Source organism: Idiotropiscis lumnitzeri, chromosome 12, assembly GCF_059441095.1.
Source record: "Idiotropiscis lumnitzeri isolate Australia: NSW breed Sydney's pygmy pipehorse chromosome 12, RoL_Ilum_1.0, whole genome shotgun sequence".
Classification (NCBI taxonomy): domain Eukaryota; kingdom Metazoa; phylum Chordata; class Actinopteri; order Syngnathiformes; family Syngnathidae; genus Idiotropiscis; species Idiotropiscis lumnitzeri.
The window spans coordinates 19,169,308-19,188,963 of NC_142402.1; the positions used below are offsets into that span (position 1 = coordinate 19,169,308).

A 19,656-nucleotide genomic window follows, 5' to 3' on the forward strand; every position below is an offset into this window, starting at 1 on the left:
CTGTTCCCTTTGTTCGCAGTTAAAATCCCACTCCGGCTCAGTGCACCGCGTCCCGAATAAACGTTTTTCCGTACACTACTGCCAACAGCTCGGCAGTGTGCACCCTACTAAGACTCCTCCTACTGAGTGGTTGGAGTGCTCTGAAATACCTGCTTTCATATTTCTGTAGCCCAGTCCACATTTCCTGAGCCTCGTTGCGTGCATCCATTACCTTGTATCCATCGCGCTGTGCTGCCATACAATGGGCCTGTTTAAAGAGGGCCCACTGGTGCGTGGGCCCCCGCCGCCGTAAATCTGGAACAGTCTAAAGCTGAACCTCCTTTGTGCTCAGCTAATGGCACTCTAATCGTCAGAACCACCACTTCCACCGTGTGTGTGTGTGTGGCGTGTGTGTGTGGCGGGTGGGGGGGGGCTTGGTGGCTTTCGAAGGAGTCGGGGTAAAATAGAGTATTTCCATCTAAGCTCCAATGAGCCCGAACTGATCAGCCAGCCTTTTTGTCTTTCTTACAAATGTGTTAGCAGTTTTCGAAACACTTCCTTTGTGGAGAGACTCATATTAATCATTGTCTTTAGGCGCACTCTGGCACGACGGTAATATCCCCATGAATAAAATATAGACTTCCCATAAGGGATTGTCAAATCCCTGCTTGCATTTAGACGGATCTCCGTTTTACCGAATGGGTCTATGCCGTCTCGCCTATCTGCTCACCTCGAAGGAGGAAGAAAAATAAATAAAAACGGGTGTTGGTGGGGGGTGCAACTGCCATAAAGCAGCGCTGCTCGCAACCCTATCCAATTATATGTGCTTGGTCATGTGGCGGTCCGCTCTGGTGCTAACCAGCCCGTAATATTATGATGACTCTATGGATGTGCGCAATAACAGACATTAAATGTTTACAGCATCTGCTATATTAAAAGATGTGAAACTTTATGGTGATTCCTGTTTTTTACGGCGTGTATCATTGCTTAATGGCAACGGCAAGAAACAATATGTGGTTATTTGCCCTGCGACTGGCGGCTATAATGTGTCTGTCTGTCGTTGCCATAGTGACTCAGCGTCGTCACCTTATTTGAGCTGTGAAAATGGGCTTCAAAATTCACATGCGCACTTCAAGTGGAGGAAGAGCCTGGATCATTGGAATCGAAATTGCCCGAGTTAAAATGTGACAGAAGTTTTTAGTTTCATCCAATTTATAAATAAAAATACAACAGTGGCGGGCGGTCAAGGCCTTGAGCTGGCCTAACATAATCAAGAAATCATGATCATATTCTTCGCATATTATATCCTCGTGTTGTATTTCTAGGTGAGAGTTTTGATCCAATCAGAATTCAGATAGCTCGTGTTGCCAGGCAGATTTCACAATACCGGGAGCACGCACTATTCGTCCGAGGCCGTCAGATACAATCGTGCAGACGTCTGTTCTGTGTCTCAAGGGTTTTTTATTATTTTTTTTTTATACCATTGATAGACAGTTGCGATCGCCAATCAGATCACGAGTTAATAACAGTAAAGTCTTTCTCACTGGCGGTGACGAACGCGTCTTGTGATTGGATACTCGCTCGTGAGGGGGCGGTGCTATGCTGAATCAACACAACAAAGTCGTCACTGGCGACCGTTCTGAAATCTAAAATATATTCTTGAGGAGGGAAAAGTGTTTATTGCAGATACACTTGCGACGCCATTTTTAAGACGGACCACATCATTTTATTTTATTTTTGAGCTGCTGATTAATTCGGATACCAATTTTAAAAATCTCAAAAGTCTTTTACTGTAACTCACGTGTCAACTGCTTGCCTTTGTGATGCGTCGCGTCCTCTTTTCTCGGGTTATTGAGAGAAAGCAAAGCAGGAAAAGAGCATCCTGCAGTCTGTTCTTCCCCCACCCCCCTTTTTCTGGCTTGAGCAAATTATTTGTATCTCCCCCTGTCATCCTTTCACCACCTCGTCTTTGTAGGCGGCTCTGTCAGAACGTCTCCCAGCGGAGTCGGTGGGAGTCCTCTCAAGTCAGGACGAGCTTCCATTGGTTTCGCTTCTCTCCGCTACCCACACGTATTCAAAAATGCTGCTTTTGTCACCGCCAATCGTCGGCTCCTCCAGCAAGCTTTGGCAGCGATCGCAGCCTTTCAAACACAAAAGAAAGCAGTCCACCTTAATACCGTCTTTGGGAAGATGCAAGTGGCGCGCTTGGCAAATACAGAAACGTGCCTCTGCTTGAGGGTTCCCCCCCCCCCCCGCCTCAACCACCTCCACACCACCCCCACCTCTCTCGCTTCTAACTTCCCCACTCGGTCCTCCTCTCATGCTCGATGATCAAGCCTCAGAGGAAGAATTAAGTCAAGAGCCTGATGGGATTTTTTTTTTTTTTTTTTTGTCTTTGGCTGCCAAACCTTGCTTGGTTGCTGATGGAATGCAGCCCATAATTTCACATCAATTACACCATTTGGATTGGTGGCTGTGCCTGGTGCGCGATGTCCAATTTGCTTGCCGAGCCCCGCTTAGGAGGTTCGGACCAGTTGACAGCGAGGTTGTTTCTTTGCTTGGTTTTTGAGTGACATATCACCATCGCTTTGAAGTCGCTGAGTGGGTGTCTCACATTTCAGAATGCATCCTTCATCCGCACGTTTTTATTGACATGCAAATCACAAATGAGAGCAGTTTCGGCTATTGTCCTTAATAAGCGGCTTTTTCTGATGCAATCTTTTTTTTTTGTTTTTTTTTTGTGGACGCACGTTATTACCCCCGCGGCTTATGTTGTAATACACCAGAAGGCGTTGTGTCAGATATTCAGCCAAGGTAATTTCCAGCGCGTAAACACAAATGTCATCCTCGATAAGGTTGCGCCCATTAGTCCGGAAATGATGATAGATGGCCGCCAATGCGCCCAACAATCCTCCAAACGTGCTCATCAGCCCAAAGCGACAAAATTACCATTTGGATGGCATTGCTCTCATGTGTCTAAAATTAAGAAGCGCTGTAAAATGTTAAATAGATGTGCAATTAAACTCGCTGTGGGATGTTGTTTGCGAACGCGAGCACTCACGTGGACTATTCTGGGCTTTGTTCAAGGGATTCCAGCGCCGATTGCTCGCGCGCGCTCGACTTTGCTCGGAAGTCGAGCGCGTCGTAGTTTACCGTTCAGTCGTAAAGTCACGGTGACGGTAAATATTTGACGGGAAAATCTCGACTCGGCCATCGATTTCAAACAATCAAATGAGAAACCCTCGGTAGGCTACGGCGCTAACTGCACACTTACGTGGGCGCTGATGTCAACCGAGAGACGACGAGTGTATTTTCTTAGACCCGCCAGTTGGCGAGTAATACTCCATCGCTTGGGTAGGATGTTCTTTTGAAAATGCTTTTCCAGGCCTCATTTTTGTTTCATCGTGTTTCTCCCTTCAGTCTCCTCTTCAGGAGGTAAAAATGCATGCTCGATTGGGTTAAGGTCTGGGGATAGATTTGGCCTGTCGAAGACCTCCCACCTCCCGCCTCAGCCGTACCACATTTTCGGGACTATAAGCCGCAGCTACTCTTTTATGGAAAAAAAAATATATATACAAAAATCCTCGGAAAAGTCGCACCGTTAGCCGCGTGGTTCAAAATCGAGGAAAAAAGTAGCGGCTTAGCGTCCGGGAAATACGGTATTCCTTTGTTGGCAGTGTGTTTTGGGTCATTATTTTGTTAAATCATAAAGTTTCTCCCGATTATTTTGAATAAAATGTTTTTGTAGACTTGATTTTTCTGCTTCATTCTCTTTCTTCAGTCCCTCGATGCCATTTTCGATGCCATCCCATAGTGAACTGCGAACCCCTTTCAAGGGAGTACAAAAACACGTTGTTTTTTTTTTCACTTTTCAGCGCAGTAACGCGTATCCCACTTGAGAGCAAAACATTGGGATATTTTCGAGAACGCATTCTAAGCCAAGTGACACTTTGCTAAACATCTCGCGTCAAAAAAAAAAAAACTGTACATTTCAGCGACTGTCCCGGAAGCGCGCCGCGTCGTAACGATCAGCTCATTTGTAACACGTCGTCGAGCAATGCGACGTTGAAAGCAGCCAGAAGCAAAACAGGAGCGCAGAATGAGCAAATGGGCTCAAGACAAAGCTCGCTTCCTCCGTTATAAAGCGTGATTGATCACTGTATTACGCCGTTAATGGTGTCGCGGCTCACATTGAGACTGGCGGGTAACAAGGTCACAACCCCCCCCCCCTGCCTATTTTGTGCCGGCAGGGAGGCAGATCCACCTCCCCATTTTTAACCTTTTCAATCAGACGAACTGTAATCACAAATGCGGATACTCAAACCACGCGGCAACGTGAGAATTCTTCCGAGAGTCTCTTTTGCACATAACTGCTTAATGACTCGCTCCCAGCCGGCGATAACCCAGGAATTATTGGCTTTGCATAGTCGCTTCTTGACTAATGTGCCCAAATGGCATCTTCATGGTTCCCGTTTAAGACGCTAATTGGCAGTAATGCGTGTCAAACTGTGGTGTGTTTGATTAAATTAACTATTGATCTTGGCCTCATATGCGGCTATGGACATCTTATTGACGTATTACTGCTGTGGTTTGAAAAGGCAAGTTGGGAGGGCTGCACCCAGTTTTACCGAAGTTGCAGATGTTCTCAAAATTCGCATTTGAGGCTCGCAAGAAGGTCTTACTGTCAGCAACTCGTGATCTGATTGGCTCTCGCAACTGTCTCTAAGAGCCCGTTCACTCACATTGCACAGACGCCCACATGGTTGAATCTGAAGGCAGCGGACGAATCGTACGTGACAATGGTCCTATGAAATCTGCCTAGCAACACAAGGTAGCTGAATTCTGATTGGATCAAAACTCAAACCTAAAAATTCAACACTAGCATATAATAAGACATCAATGTGAAGAATAATTATATCTATAAAATGTAATAAAAAAAAAATCATAATGATCATATTTTTTTTGGGGGGGGGTGATTATGTTCGGCCAGCAGAGAAGGCCCCACCACTGCTCTGTTTGCCCCTTCCGCAAACCAATTCCATTGCTTAAAACTTTATTTTGTACTTGCAGTGCTAAATGTTCCATGATTAAAAAAAAAAAAAAACCCAACTACTTAAAGCACAAAATACACTTTTTAATGCTTTGACTGGCTTTGCCAACTGCGCACACAAAATGTTAGTGAGTGAAGACGCCATTTAGTACCTTCTCTTTGGGATCTGAGTAAATCAGGCCCATTGTGTCTTTGTGGGAGGATTACATTAAAATGTCAATTTTCCATTTCGTTCACTTAATTGCGCAGAAGCAACTGTGTCCTTTTTTGGGCATCCAATCAGAATCCTTTCAAATAAATTGCTTGAAAAATAGAGAATTTTTTTTTCGGGGGGGGTTGGTGGGAGGGTATGATGGTGGGTGGCATTCAATGGCGACAAGGGTAATTTACTCCTTTTTTGGCAGGCATGCAATTCTGTTCATAAACGCGACAGTTTATGTGCTTTTCTGTGAGGCAACCTCAGAAAGAAAAAGAACAGCAGCAGAGATCTTGCGACTTTGAGGGTTTAACTTTGTTGGTGTGTGTGTGTGTGTTTTCAGGAATTTGCTCAACAATTTGGTGAGCGTTCAATGCCGTGATCGGCTTGCATTGTCGGAAGCTGCTAATTTTGTGTTTGACTGCCCCATTCAATAAACTACAGCGAGATCATCCCAGATCTTTGTGGGCTGTTGGCGATCCACAGGGAAGTCTTCAAATCCCACTGCAGTTGTTGTTTTTTTGTTTTTTTTCCTTATCTCACAGCTCATACAGTAGGACACACTCTCTTGAGCGCAACTGTTCCAAATATTTACGAGCCCTTGTACACAGATAAACAAGTCAGGATTTTTATTTTTTTTTTTTATGCTTGCGGTCGTTGCTGTACGAGTGCGCTTATGTCAACCGCAGCATCTGTCCTGGCTGCGCATTTGTCTTCCCATGCATAATCCAATACATACAATGTTTTCAAGTCGACCATAAACTTCAAACTCTTTGTGCTGCTACTCAGGCACGCTCTGTTCTAAAAATACATGAATGGGAAAAAAAAAACTCCAAAAAAACGAAGAACCGTTCCAAGAACAGTTTGGAAATCCAGTCGCGGTATGCTCTCATTTCGCTCAACGTGTGGGAGGTATCCGGATGTTGTTGCGATAAAACAGGAAGGCTGCCGAAAAAAGTCAATTTGGCTTTCTGATGGTATGCCCGCTGTGACGCCTCAAAATTCTGCCCCGAGTGAAAATCTGTGCTCAAGACTGAAACGTTTCCGCCACACAGAGCGAGCGAGCGTCATGGCGACTCCTCGCTCTGAATTAAGGGCGAGCAGTGAAATGGTGAGGCGAAGCCATTTGTGATGAGTCGGCGTGGGGTGAAACCCATCCGACATCATTCACACTCGCCATCGAAATGTGTTTTACACCTCGAGAGTTTGCCCGTCCGCCATTAGCATGAAAAAGCTATTTATTATAATGCGCCAATTCCGTCAATCGTCAGCAAAAGGGATTACAAGCGGTTTCTAATCGCCGTGTTTATCACGACTTAACACTTGATGGCTGCTGAATATGTTGGAGCTGACTAATGATTTTTTGCTGATCCATTATCCGGTGTGGAACACAAATGGACGGTGTGAATGGAATGGCGTCGTCTTTGACGACGCGTGTTCTTTAAGACGTCTGCACCATTTTGTTCCTTCCCGGCTGATGGCTTGTCACTTTTTCGCCCGTGGGCTACGCGCAGCCTTGCCGGACAACAATTGGCTCAGTAGACGGGAAAAGACCGGCCTACCCACTGGCCTCGTTTCTCCTCCGTGTGGACAGTTACAATCGCCGTCTTCTTGTCCTAACAGCCGCGCATTGATCCAGGCGCCACTCGCCTTAAGCGCATTTATTAACCACTGATGGTGAAGTCGTTGACCAGACGGCCTGAAAGCAAAGTGACATTATTTGTTCTCATTGGAAGAAATTATCCGTCGTTGAAAATGTGACCAAGGGATCTTAAAGCCTTCAAGACAAGAGGGTGATGAGATGTCAAGCGTATAAAGGCATGAATAAATCTAAAAGCACTCCAGGGATTCAATAGCCTTTTCTTTCTCCTTCGTGCCAGTTCACATATTTAGCTTGGCAGGAAAGAAAATTATTTTCTCCCTTTTATTTCTATTTTATTCCAGCTTTGAGTCGTGTTCACTCTTGATTCACCTCGTACCGTTTCGTCTGCACTTAACTGTCCCGCAGGGCTCTTTCCCGGGTGACTTTGATTTTTTTTTTTCCCCCATTCTTTCGTTCAATTGCTCATCCAAATGAGGGAAAATCACGACATGTAGAGTCATTCATTACTTCGCCAGATAGTGGGAGGGTGAAAATATCAGAAGACAGTGATTTATCGTCGTCAATTACGACGATGGATGTGTGATTTTGCTTTTTCTTGTTGTAAAGCTCAATCTCAAAATGTTCCTGCAGTAAGATTGCTTTCTGACACAAACATGAATATGGTCGCGGGAGGTATTACCTCATTTACTGCCATTGACGGCTAAAGACGTCAAAGTTTTTTTTGCGCAGCTGGTAGTGAATGAGTTAATAATCGTCTTAGAAGGCAAAATCCGAACCAGCATAGCAGGGACTTTGATCTGCACGGTGGTTGAACGCCACTAAGGCGTTTCCTTCAAATCTTGCACACACCGCCCATTTCGGGTGAGACTTTTGACTGGCATGCATATTGCAGTGCTCTGTTGTTTATTTTGCGAGGCCCGAGTGAGTGACAATTGTTTTGCCGTCTTTTTGTTTTGTTTTTACACCTGTCCAGCTCGGCTGCTCAGTGCTTTTTTTTTTTTTTTTGTGCAACAGGTGTTTGATACACTTGCTCTGTTATTTGTATTGTGATGGATATTTATTGGATATGCTGTCTGACAGAATGAGGATTGAGAGGAGTCAGACAGAAAGAAAAGAGAACAGAGAAAAAAATAACCAAACAATGACTACAAAGCAGAATATAACAACAATAACATCCCCGTGATTCTCAGTTCACGGGCGTTCAAACCGACCCGCCATTGGTGAGAATTTGTGATACTCCCAAGGGTGGAGGGGGGTATCATCCATGCCTTACGACCGCCAGCTGCCTCTGAGACTTAACAAAACTTTAGCTTAGCGAAACAGATGCATTTCAATTAATATAAATGCCCATGTTCAGCCGGATCTAGTATCCCTTTAAGTGATGTCTGCCATCTTTTGGTTAACACTGCTATTACAACTTCAAACGAATCCGCTACGGTAAACATTAATTTCTTAAATTAATCGAGAGCCACTCTGAGGCAAGGACGAGACTTGACTCATCTCATACTGGATCTACTTTCCACTGCCACGTGTCATAAAAGGATTTCTGGTGTCCCTCTGGGCTCTTTCCCGGAGCCATTGCTTTTTCTTTTTTCCACCCTCACCAAATTGCTTCTCGTGTCGTTGTTATCTCAAATGGCTACATGCAGTCGCATTAGTGCTTGAACGTCATATGCTACACATTGTCAAGCTCAATCTTTGCCAAGATAGCATTTCTCTTCCCTCCGGGGACAGATCGCCCTCTCGCCGACCTCGCTGTCGCCACAGACGACACCTCTGTTCTACCCTCTTGAGTCGGGCAACAACCAGCTGTCCTTGTCCATCCATGTTACTCCTGCTAGTCCTCTCTCACTCTCTCTCTCTCTCGCGGGTTTCTATCTGCCGACATTCTAAAAAAAAAAAAGCAGACCCAGAAAGCTTCGACAGATGCAGTCAGGTATCCCGACCCAAACCCTTCAGACACCACGCAAATATTCTCTAATATTCTCTCATCATTCTGTTCATTGGGGCAATGCCATGACATCATTGTTGCGTCATTGCTCATTTTCTGGCAATGATGTCAGCTTCTTCCTGGAACAGGTCTGAAATTTGGGCAGCAATGAAAAGTGTCTCTAAAGAGCTGCATGTGTTGTTGTTTGAATTGAAATCGCATTGAATTGATACTAAGTGAGGAATTGACGTTGTTACTCCACAATCTATTTATTTTGTAATCGTAAAGACTGCAATTTTTAGCTGATTCACAAATGTTGACAACAACTGCTTTGGCCTTCTACTTGACGTCATTAATCTAATGAGGCTTTTAAAACAAGATGTGTGTGTGTGCCTTTTCTTTTTTTTTTTTTTTTTTTTAATTTAAGGAGGAAGCAAAAGAAACATTTGTTGTCCGTGTGAGCATAGCTTTCATGTCCTTTTTGGCGACGCCTGAACAATTTATGCACGAGGAGCCGCCGTCGGATGAGGAACGCCTTCCCTTGCGCTGGCGGTGCGTCCCAAAGTGACATTGAATAGACGAGCCGACAATCTGCCATCCAAACCCGCGTGCATCATACAAAAGGAGCATCGTTGTCCCCTTTGGGTGCAAAAAAAAAATAATCGAGGCCCGCTCTTTTTCCTCTCTGTATCGTTCCTCGGTCGCAGTGTCACATCTGCGTGACCTCGAGGGCTCTGTTTATACAAGAATGTTTGAACAGAAACTGGACTGTTGTTTTCAGTTGCGGCCGGAAAACTTTTCTTCCGGGGGGCACGCTGACTCTCTCTCGTTGTCTCCCTTTAGATGATATCAGAGCGTGCCGTCTCAGGAATGGAATGGAGCAGTCCGTCCGTTTGTCCATCCCCGGGTGACGGAGGACGAGAAGCTTTGAAAAAGGACGGAGGTGAATTTTCAATTTTTATCCGTCCCTAACCGGGTCAAGTAGCCACAGATGCCCCGACTGTCTTGTGCGTAATACGCCAATGCACTACTTTAAGCCGAATGTGAAATATCACGTCGCGTCGCTTGCCTCGTGCGTGTTCACCGTGATTGTATGCCGGGACGGAAATAAGTGACGTACGTTTTGCTTCAAAGCCGCCAAGAGGAGGCGCGCTCGTCTTACGTGAAAAATAGTTCACGCATCGCCAGACAATCTGGGCCGACGATGGTTGTGTTGACACTTAAACAGTTGTGAACATTTCCACGCGCTCGTAAGATCCGCTCAGCTGGTTAAAAATGTATACGGATATGTGTATATTTGTCTCTCGTGATCGGCACACATTCATGTTGCATAACCGGTGTCTCTGGCGAGTACGATGTATTCAATTTTTTTTTTTTTTTTCTTGCGTTATTAGACAAATAGTTGTGTACTGCCGCAGACGTACGAGACACAGTTGTGCGCTGCATTTATTTTTTTGTTTCTATGAATATTGTTGGTATTAATAGGTGGATTCATTTCGGAAAATCCTCGCCGTAGGTACCAAATGCACGGCCCGCCACTGCCGCACGCTACAAGAGCCGACTCCATACGAACACCGAAGGCTTAAAATCAAGATAAGATAAGTTAAGATTCCCTTTATTAGTCCCACAATGGGGAAATTCGAGATTCGAACCCAGGCCTCCTGGGGAGACTGGGACCGAAACGCGGCGCCTTAGACCACTCGGCCATCCTGTCAAATCAAGACATCACAAATCAGAACAAAAAGAAAGAAAACAAACAAATGCTTTAAACACGACACACGGAGAAAAAATGAACACCATTGATCTGAGTCGACTGACCGGGTGTAGACGCCAATAAATTAAAGAGTCGCTGTGCCCAGCATGCCGGCGCTCTGTCATGCAGCCTACTTACTTATTCATTCAGTGGCGGCCTGCAGGGAGCCCACAAGAAAGACTCGGCCCACCCCTCACATCGCTGCAACCCACCTTCGATAACCCGGCCAGCATCCGTCTTCCTAAGGCCCGCCAAAGGTCAGCGGCGGAATAACTTGAGAGAGCTTTTCTTTTTTTTGCGTCACATTGTAGTGTGTATTCTCATGTTTACCGACAGCGCGTCCCCCAGTGGCTCTGTGACACTTGCTGACAAACACACGCGTGGAAATACACACCTCCACACACACGCAGACGCGGAGCGCCGAGCCCGGCTGACTTGTAATTCTGCAATGTGGTGAAAGCCATGTTCACAGTCGATAAACGGGACCCGCGGGTGCTTGTTGGAACACCGATCCGTAGGCTTCTTCCACAGACGTCGTCTCGGGAGCACCGTCGGGTTACAAGGTGACATCCTCCTCTTTATTTTGGATTTTCCACTAAGTGTTGAGGGGGGAACCTTAGAAACCCACTCAGGTTTCCATGCCAGCGTTGTTTTCAGATGAAAAGTGCACGTGTGTATTAAACGCTTGATTTATTTAGATTTTTTTTTCCATAATAAAATGTAATCGGCACTTCTGTAGCGTACGTACTATATATTTTTTTGTTGTTGTTTTTGCTCAAAAACATAAAAAAATGACCATGGCAAAAAAAAAAAAAAAAGTATCTATATGATGGTCTGCATAATTTAGTTTACAGTGTGTTTCAACAATAATCAAATACCACCAAGGTGGTAACAATGCCCGAGAAATTAAAGGGCCCGTCAACCCCCCAAAAATATTTGCAATAAAATGTTCGCTGCGCCTTCACAAGTCTAAACATGGCATTCTGATTAATATTGCGTTTGTGGAATATGAATTAAGCAGTAAAATCCAGCCATCTTGGGGGCGGCCATTTTGACACTTGTTGACTTAAAATGACATCACAGTTGCTCAGTTAACGTGGCTCGCCTGTTGTTTAAATTTGAGCCAAGATTGGTCATTGCCTGAGCCCTGAGCAACACTGATGTCATTTTCACTCAAAATGGCCGCACCCTGAGATGGCTAAAAACGGGTTGATTATATTGCTTAACTCATATTCCACAAACACAATATTAATCAGAATGCCGCTAGTGGGCCTGCATAGAACATATTTTCGTAAAGAAATTTTTTTGGGATGACTTCCTCTTTAATGCTAAGCTAATGCTAATATATAGCCCTGAAAAAAAAGGTAGAGTCTGCTGCGTTTTCTTCAATGTCTTCTTGCAAAGTGAGTGAATCAACAGCGCCTCTGCTGGTTGCACTCCGGTATTGCATTTCATGAATCAACAATCGATTCACAATCAACACAATTGTCAATCTTCAATTCATGCATTCATGGGATCTTTTGCCCATGCACATAGCTCCGCTTTTTCACAGCGTGAGAAAGCCAAATGACAACAAAGCCATATTTCTCGTCAACAAATGGCACATTCATTATTTAGTTATCACTATGGCCGAGGTTTGTTTTGTTTTCTTTTCTAAATGTGCATTTTGTAAATCAAAGACGTCCGCATACATTGGCAGATGAAACCGATGTGGTTCCCTTCCCACTTAATTAGCTTTGCAAATTATTTATTATGCATCACTATTTTTATCCGTTTGTCAGTGGAAAGACAGCGATGTGCAAATGAGCAATTATTTCTACCGTGCGCGCCAAATAAGTCATTGCGACGACCGTGCTGGCGTCTGTCAATGTCAATGATAATCCTCCCCGTGTATTGTCCTTTTAATCTCTAATGGAATATATTCCGCAGTGGCGGCCTCGCAGGGAAGGAAAATGACGCTGCTACAAAACGTGCAGATGAGGTCATGGCCAACATACTTTTGTTGTATTTCCCTCTCATCTTTAAGCGGTCTTCATCTTAGATTAAAAAAAAAAAAAAATTTAAACAATATTTTTGGAAATATATTCAGATATTTACATGCATATTAATTTTGTATTGTTCATCAAATGTGTGCTTGTTTTGTTGAATAATTATTTGTAAATTTTTTTTAGTCTAATACTTAGTCTAGTTTGTAATTTTCAAATTTTTAAAAAATAATTTGCCAATGTTTTTATCCTAGATTTGCATATTTTTTGTCGGTTGATTGCTTTTTTTTTCATTGTAGTTTTGATTTAGTTTTAATTTGGTTTTATGCTTAATTTTTTTGGGCTTAGTTTTTGTGTTAGTTTTTATTTGTTCATTTGTCAGGTGCCGATTCCAAGGCCGAATAAAAAATGTGGTGTCAGGATGGACATCTGGTATAAAAACCGTGCCAACCAAATCATGCGAGTAACTCGTGCCGACCCCTGACAGAGAAAAGAACAAAGACTCACTTCTATGAGCCTATATTTCACGTAATATTTACACATTTCCTCTTTTATTGGCATATTTTCTTTCCTACTCCATGCTACGTTTTTAAAAAAAATTTTTTTTTTAATATTTGTGCAAGTCATTATGCCGACATGAACAATTCTCAATGTCAACGATTCTAATCCCCCTCAAGTGTCGTCCTTCTAGTCTCGAAGAGAATACAAGCGTGGCGTCCTCTCCTCTTTCTCAATGTTAACGTGTGCACGATGGTTGATGTGGATGTTGTTAGCCTTTATGTTCTCTTGCTCACTCGCTCGCTCGCTCCCTCCCTCCTCTTCTTCCTCCTCCTTGGGGGGGATAATCTGTACTGTGAAATTGAAGTGCGGTCCTGGGATGTAAGTTATTTTCCTCACCTGCGACGCTTTCAAAGAGGCGACCGCTCGGTGCGGCTGACCTCCTTCGTGAAATCTCGACATCCGCATGATGAGAGAGCCACATGTGGGGCATTTGTGTCTTAAAATATCTGCCGCTGAATCGTAGCGATGGTACACCAGGTTATATGATAGAGAATAGAAGCGCTCTCGTTGCCGCGGCAACGCGTCGTCGGCGGCCGGACCAGCCAGGTCACTGTAGCGTTAGCATTGGTGCTGATTTTTACTTGTACTTGTAACAAAATAACCAGAGGCTCAGGTGGTGCATTTGTCATTTTAAAGCATCAGGATGTCATAATTTGACTTAATTGTGGCAGGTTCAACGGCGTGGGTTGGTGCCACCCTATCTTGTGGTGAAGAAAATAGCATGTCAACTGGTACTGCTCTAGTTTGTGATGGTGAAAAGCGCAGATATCCTACGTCAGTAATCTTGATTTTTGGATGCTCCAGGACACCATATTGTGTTGATGCTGTTTTGGGTGTTAAGGTCACCACATTCAGAATCGTGTACAGGGTTTGCACGTCATCTTATCAATCCGTAAAAATCAAGGCAAGGCGTATTCAATATTGCAAGATTTTCTAAACAAGTGAAAGCAAAAAGCCTTTTAGTGTGCTCAGCAACACTCAGGCAACATCTGCGTAATGGATCCTGGCAAAAGTCTGACCTTCAAAATAAAAGCATGCGGTATGAAAACGGTGGGGACTTATACAAGAGTTGCGTTCCAAAAAAACAGACTCAAAAAGGTTTGTGTGAGTCTCCTAAATAAAAATAAATAAATACAATAAAATAAGGTGTGATAGTTGATGAGCTTTGCTGTCCAGGAAGCTTGTTATTGTTATTCTCTGCGCAGCCGTTCCCACACGGACACACACTTGTCATTCCGCTCCACATCCCCGCTCGCCTCCCCGGGGGGGCCTTCATGCACATGTGCCTTACAGGCAACACCCCCCCCCCCCTCCTATTTTTCCTTTATTTTCAAGTCAAGTACAATCTGACCTACTGTTCTTTACGGGAGAAATGTGTGCCATGACACAGCTTTCACCTTGACTCAATGCGGCCGCAAGAACATTGTTGTTTTGATCCTGCGGTTGCAAACCAAAAAAAAAAAGGGGCCTTGAACATTTTTTTTTCTTGATGCAATCAAGGAAAAATAACACGGTGAAGGAAGAAATATGGACACAAAAAAAACCCTGTGATTTGTCGTAGATTTAACGTGACAAACAATTTGATCATTCACAACCTTAAAATTTCCGGAGTTCTGTCTTGTGAACAAGCATCAAGCGTTGTTTTAATAACTGGTGATTTCCTCCAAAATATACGCAGTGCTGCCATATGCTGGCTTTTTTTTTTTTTTTTTAAACTTTACCAGAGTAATGAACAATCCAGAGTTGGCCCAAAATTTTCTCAGATCATTGCTAAATAAAAAATGTATTTTTGACAAAGTAAGGAAAAGAAAAAAAGACTTCCATGCAAATTCAAGTTTTTTTTTTTTTGCTGCCATCTCAGCGGAACTCTGTGGTAAACCGAAGCCGCTCTGTATTTGACTTGAATACAAATGAATCAACAGAACATTTTTGAGCTCCAAAACTGGACTTTTATTTGGATAGTTTGGGTAAGAGAGAGATAATTAGTTGAGCAGAACAAAATGCTTTTTCCACACAGCTCAAGTCCAAAATGTTTTCACTATTAAAGCTCAGCTTTAATAATCAGTGCCTTACATGTCACACCCCTCACCCACACTTTTTTTTTTTCTTTTTTGGTACAAATTCAACAGTTGTGCTGACGAGACGACGTTTTTTTTTTTCTTTCAAATTATATTGTTATACAAAATCCCTTCGCTTTTACACAGACTGTTACCCAGATTATTATTTTTTTATCCATCTTGTAAATAAATTTGGGGAACACCATATTTTTTAGTTTTTTTTCCTCTCCCCTTTTCGTCGTCATGAAAAGATAAAAACATGCAAAAAAAAAATTTTCATTTTTGATGTCCAAATGAAACATTTACAGATTTTGGAACTTTTTGCACTTGTTCATAATACTACACCCAAAGAAAAGATAAAAAGAAAAAAAAAAAAACAGTATGTACACACATCTTTTTACAGTGAAGTAAAAGTCCAAAATATCAGATGATGACTAAGGCAAATGAAGTTGATCAGTGAACATTGATCAGAACAGTTTTTTTTTTTTGTAGTTGTTGTTTTTGTCAAATACTGTACTACATCACTCCAGAAAAATATAAGAAAAGAAAATGCTACAAAAGTGTGATTCATAACTCCCTTTAGCTGCGACCAGCTGCATAACTGTCATATTTTAGTGGACATGCCTCGCATACTATACAGTGCTGCTCTTCCTTGTTCTTTCCATCCGGGCCGACAGATGATCCTTCATTAAATAAGCCTTCACAAACAAATGGAAAGAAAGAAAAAAAGAAGAAACGGGGGTGATCGAAGCGTACCAGAGTGTCACATACTTTGCTTGGAAATCACTCCAAAAAAAGAAAAAGTCAGTACCATTAAAGCCTTGAACATAAAACTAATCATTTCCATCCAAAAAGAAATGTACAAAAAGGCACATTATATCCCAGTGCTTCTGTACTGTGAAGTTCAAGTGTAACTGAGCGCATTCAATACCCACAACAGTCTTGAATGGTGTGAGCGTCCACCGGCGCCGCCCACAAGCAGTATGTACGCGGAGACTACAACAATAAGCCGAGTTGGTTGGTTTGTTTTTTTTTGTTTGTTTTGATTTTTGAAAAAAATCTCTGCATCCTTTTTTTTCCTTCCTTTTTTCCTCTTCCAGTTCCATCGCAACATGTCCAAGTCCATCCACAAGGAATCGTTCCTTCATTTCGTCGTCTTGGTCTTCTTCTGCTTGTCCGCCTTGTGTCTTAGTCATCGCTTCCGCCGTACATGTCCGCCAGTTTTCTGAAGCGAGGTCCCCAGTCGTTGAGGTAATCGTAATCCTGGTCGCCCCCGCTGCTGGACGAGTTGAGCGAACTCAGGGAGCCGGCGGTGGAGCCGCTGCCCTCGTAGTCGAACACCAGCAGGGAGTCGTAAGGGGGGGCGGTGGGATCGTTGTCCGCTGCCTTCAGGCCCTGGTGGGAGGCAAACCAAGGCGTGGTTAAAACCAATTCAGATAAATTATGAAAAGTTTCAAATTTGGAAACTTGGGGGGGGGGGTGAATTGTTGGAAATTAATGGGACAATTTTTTTTTTTTTTGTAATTATCAGTAGAATACGGGCTGATTTCGCCCATTTTGGACCAACAAAATGTAGAAACAAGCTTTTTGTGAAACTATATTTTATGCAAAACAGCAACTTTGATGCTTATATTTTTTTACTTTCGTGATGCTTCAAACATCAGAACAGTCCTTCTATGAAATGCAAACAGCAACGATGAAAGTGGGCAAAATAACATATTTAGTAATACATCAACAATTTTACATTAGACAAACTTTACAAATAATTTTATCGGAATTCAGTAGTAGTAGTCGTATTTAGTCGTGTGCGCGTGCATTTCTGTATGTGTGTTTATGTATGTATGGACTCGTATGCATTTGTCTTAATTTAAATAATTTCCCTTTTCTTTCTTTTGTAAAACTCTTTATGCTGGATTTCACAAGGCAAGCACTTTGAGCGATCACAAGTTGCTTGTTACAGTTGAATTTCCAGAGGTCTGCCATGTTCACAAGTTTTAGCGGGCCCAACATAAAAGCTTGTGTATTCCTGGAACAAGATTTTGCACTCTACTCGTTAGGCGTGAGATCAGGTTGCGGTCAAACTCGAGTCTTTATATAAATTGAATCAGAGGTGTGGTTTGGATGCTCGATTATTGGATGCACGGCGTTGTTTGCGGCCTTCAGTTCTGCACAGAGTGAGGATGACAGCCAAGCTGAGCTGCCATCGGGCCAACAATCTGGTTCTTCCTTGGTTTGGATTCTGGATTAATATTTGCTATAAATACTGAGGGTTTAAGTCCAGGTTCTAGTCACGCTCAGGTAATTCCAGTCTTAAGAGACCTGGAATGTCGTCTTTATCCCACCGTGAGCGCAGAGCCTCGGCCGCACCCTCTTGCTCTTCAGAAGATTTGAGAGCGCGTGACAGCGATACCTTGTCATCTTTAATCTAGATAGCAATCTGGGGCTCATGAATAAATACTCGCAGAGAGCACTGAGCACATATGCGGCTTGGGCAAAAGGGAGAATGTGTTTGTCACGCACGTGCGCCTTTATCTTGCGCTCGGCTTTGAAAGATGGCCCTCGACATTCCCAGAAATCTTCGCGGCGCCCCGAGAGCTCCTGACTATCGATTTTCAAGACTTCCCTCGCCGAGGGTGCTCCGGAGACTTGACGGATCGCTAACGTAGGCGTCGACATGCGCTTTGGCCACCGACCACTTCGGATATGAGCCCCGTCGTTGCCACCTCCCCAAATAATAAATGGATGACGAGAGGCGGGCCGAGCAGCCCTCACGCGAATGCGAAGCGTCGTCGTTGCTTTCTCCAAAAAAAAGAGACAGATTGATTGAAAGTGTCTAGACAACAAGCAATTACTTCTCACTTGTTAGCCATTGTCAAGCGTTTGCCGCGGGCCTGATAATCTGGAGGGGAATATTACACATGGATCGTTCATTACAATTACAAGCGTAATTGCTCGGCTGGTTAGAGCCCACCGCCCCGTCTGCAGCCAAAACGCCGCCGGCAGCTTCATAAGGTTAGACAATCACACAACGCAATTTGATTCCGGCACAGTCATCCACTTGTTGGCCGCTTCAGATGCGCCGCCTTTATTTGAACGGAGAATTTGTGGTTCTCCCCTCTGCTTTTTTTTTTTTAGGAGATTCAATTCTAGTCGTGCTCGAATCGGCATCGGAGATCTTTCAATTTGGAGATTCTGAATTCTTGGAGACTTGGCATTGTCGTTTTCTGACGTTAGTCCCCACACAGAGGCGATAAAACTGTTAGATGAGTTTTCTCTACAGGACAATCTCGAATCAGACGTTCTCCTTTTAGGCTTGAGTTCATTCAGATTTATGGTGAGGATTCCTGGATTCTGATGCCTTATTCTCTCTGAAATATGGCAGAAGGAAAAAGGCTAATCGGTCGGTCTCCATAGTCCTAGGTTTTCTTCCGTATTACCGTTTGGCATTCTGAATTATTGAGGATCCGTTTGCGGTTGTCACCCGGCTTCAATGCCTGCACTGTAAGTGTTCTTTTTCTTTATTTTTTTTTAGTTTTAGTGACAGTGGAATCTAGGACAATAAAAAGCCAACATTCTCAGGCACAGATCTTTTCTGGGTCGCCTCTTAATGTGACTGCGAGGTCTTGTGAGGATCCAACAAAATGAAAAATGGTGGCGATTGTCGTCGATGGCAAAACATCCCTTTCCTCGGTTACGAGGTGCTCTGGCGACGCGGCGCGAGCGTAAACGGCAGGTGAGGGAGCGGGTGAGAGATGGATCGCCCGACGGCGGTGCTCATCTAAAAACGTGGTTGTCATCCAAAAAGTTGTAACGCAGTGAAAGTCGCGTCTTTGGGAGCTGGTGAAAAATACATGACTGCTCTTTTCATTTGACATTCTCCCTTCAAGATGGAGTCAATGACAGCCGCAGGCGCTCTCAGTGTGTATTTCATTCTCACTCCTTTCTGCCACTTCTGCTTTTGTAGCGGAGGGGGGGGGGGTAATTATGATATCTAAGTGTGTTAGCATCACGTAGTCTTCTTCCTTTCTACGTCTGAGTGGACGTGTGCAAGACTTTCTTCTTTCGTCGGAGAGAACAATCAGAATAATATTAATTGAGTCTGTTTGAGGTCAATTTTCTCCCGCGTCGGCATCATGCGGAGTTCTATAAACCAAATTGTTTATTATCAGAAAGTTGCATAATAAAGAAAACCTCAGCCTTTCATTCATTTCATTCTACACCCTTTTTGGATTGGAATTGCTGCTGCAGCAAAACAACTTCTCTTCTCACTAACTTTGTACGGTTTGTTGCTTCTTTACGGGCACACTTGGGAAGTGGACTTACATTATTTTACTTTTACACAGAAGCCAGAGATGCCAGAATACAAAATACTTGAGGCATGAGTGTTAAACGCCACACCCCTTTTTATTCATTCGACCTTCACTCTCAACGAGAGGTTAGCAAACTTTGGCGCTTGAGGGCCACGGTCAAATTTTAAAACCGACAAAAGTGCCTAAACAAATAAATTAATGTTCATAGTCCGACATGAGTCTTTTTTGTGCA

At 43.6% G+C, this 19,656-nt stretch overlaps 1 protein-coding gene and 1 long non-coding RNA gene across 3 annotated transcripts in view; one reads left to right on the plus strand and one right to left on the minus strand.

Moving 5' to 3' along the window:
• Positions 1-19,656, plus strand: part of LOC148326383 (uncharacterized) — a 111,201-nt gene that overhangs the window by 46,083 nt on the left and 45,462 nt on the right. Inside the window, exons 3-4 of one of the 2 annotated variants that reach the window (XR_015846173.1) lie at positions 9,602-9,701; positions 10,662-10,748. This is a non-coding gene — a long non-coding RNA (uncharacterized LOC148326383). Of the gene's footprint in view, positions 1-9,601; positions 9,702-10,661; positions 10,749-19,656 lie in introns of those variants that run through there. The other variant, XR_015846172.1, reaches the window with a different exon arrangement.
• The window catches only part of cdh2 (cadherin 2, type 1, N-cadherin (neuronal)), a 53,918-nt gene continuing 50,398 nt past the window's right edge, over positions 16,137-19,656 (minus strand). Inside the window, exon 16 of the mRNA XM_088311351.1 lies at positions 16,137-16,509. Within this exon, the coding sequence (XP_088167477.1) occupies positions 16,303-16,509 (207 nt within the window). The 3' untranslated portion in view covers positions 16,137-16,302. The remainder of the gene's footprint in view (positions 16,510-19,656) is intronic.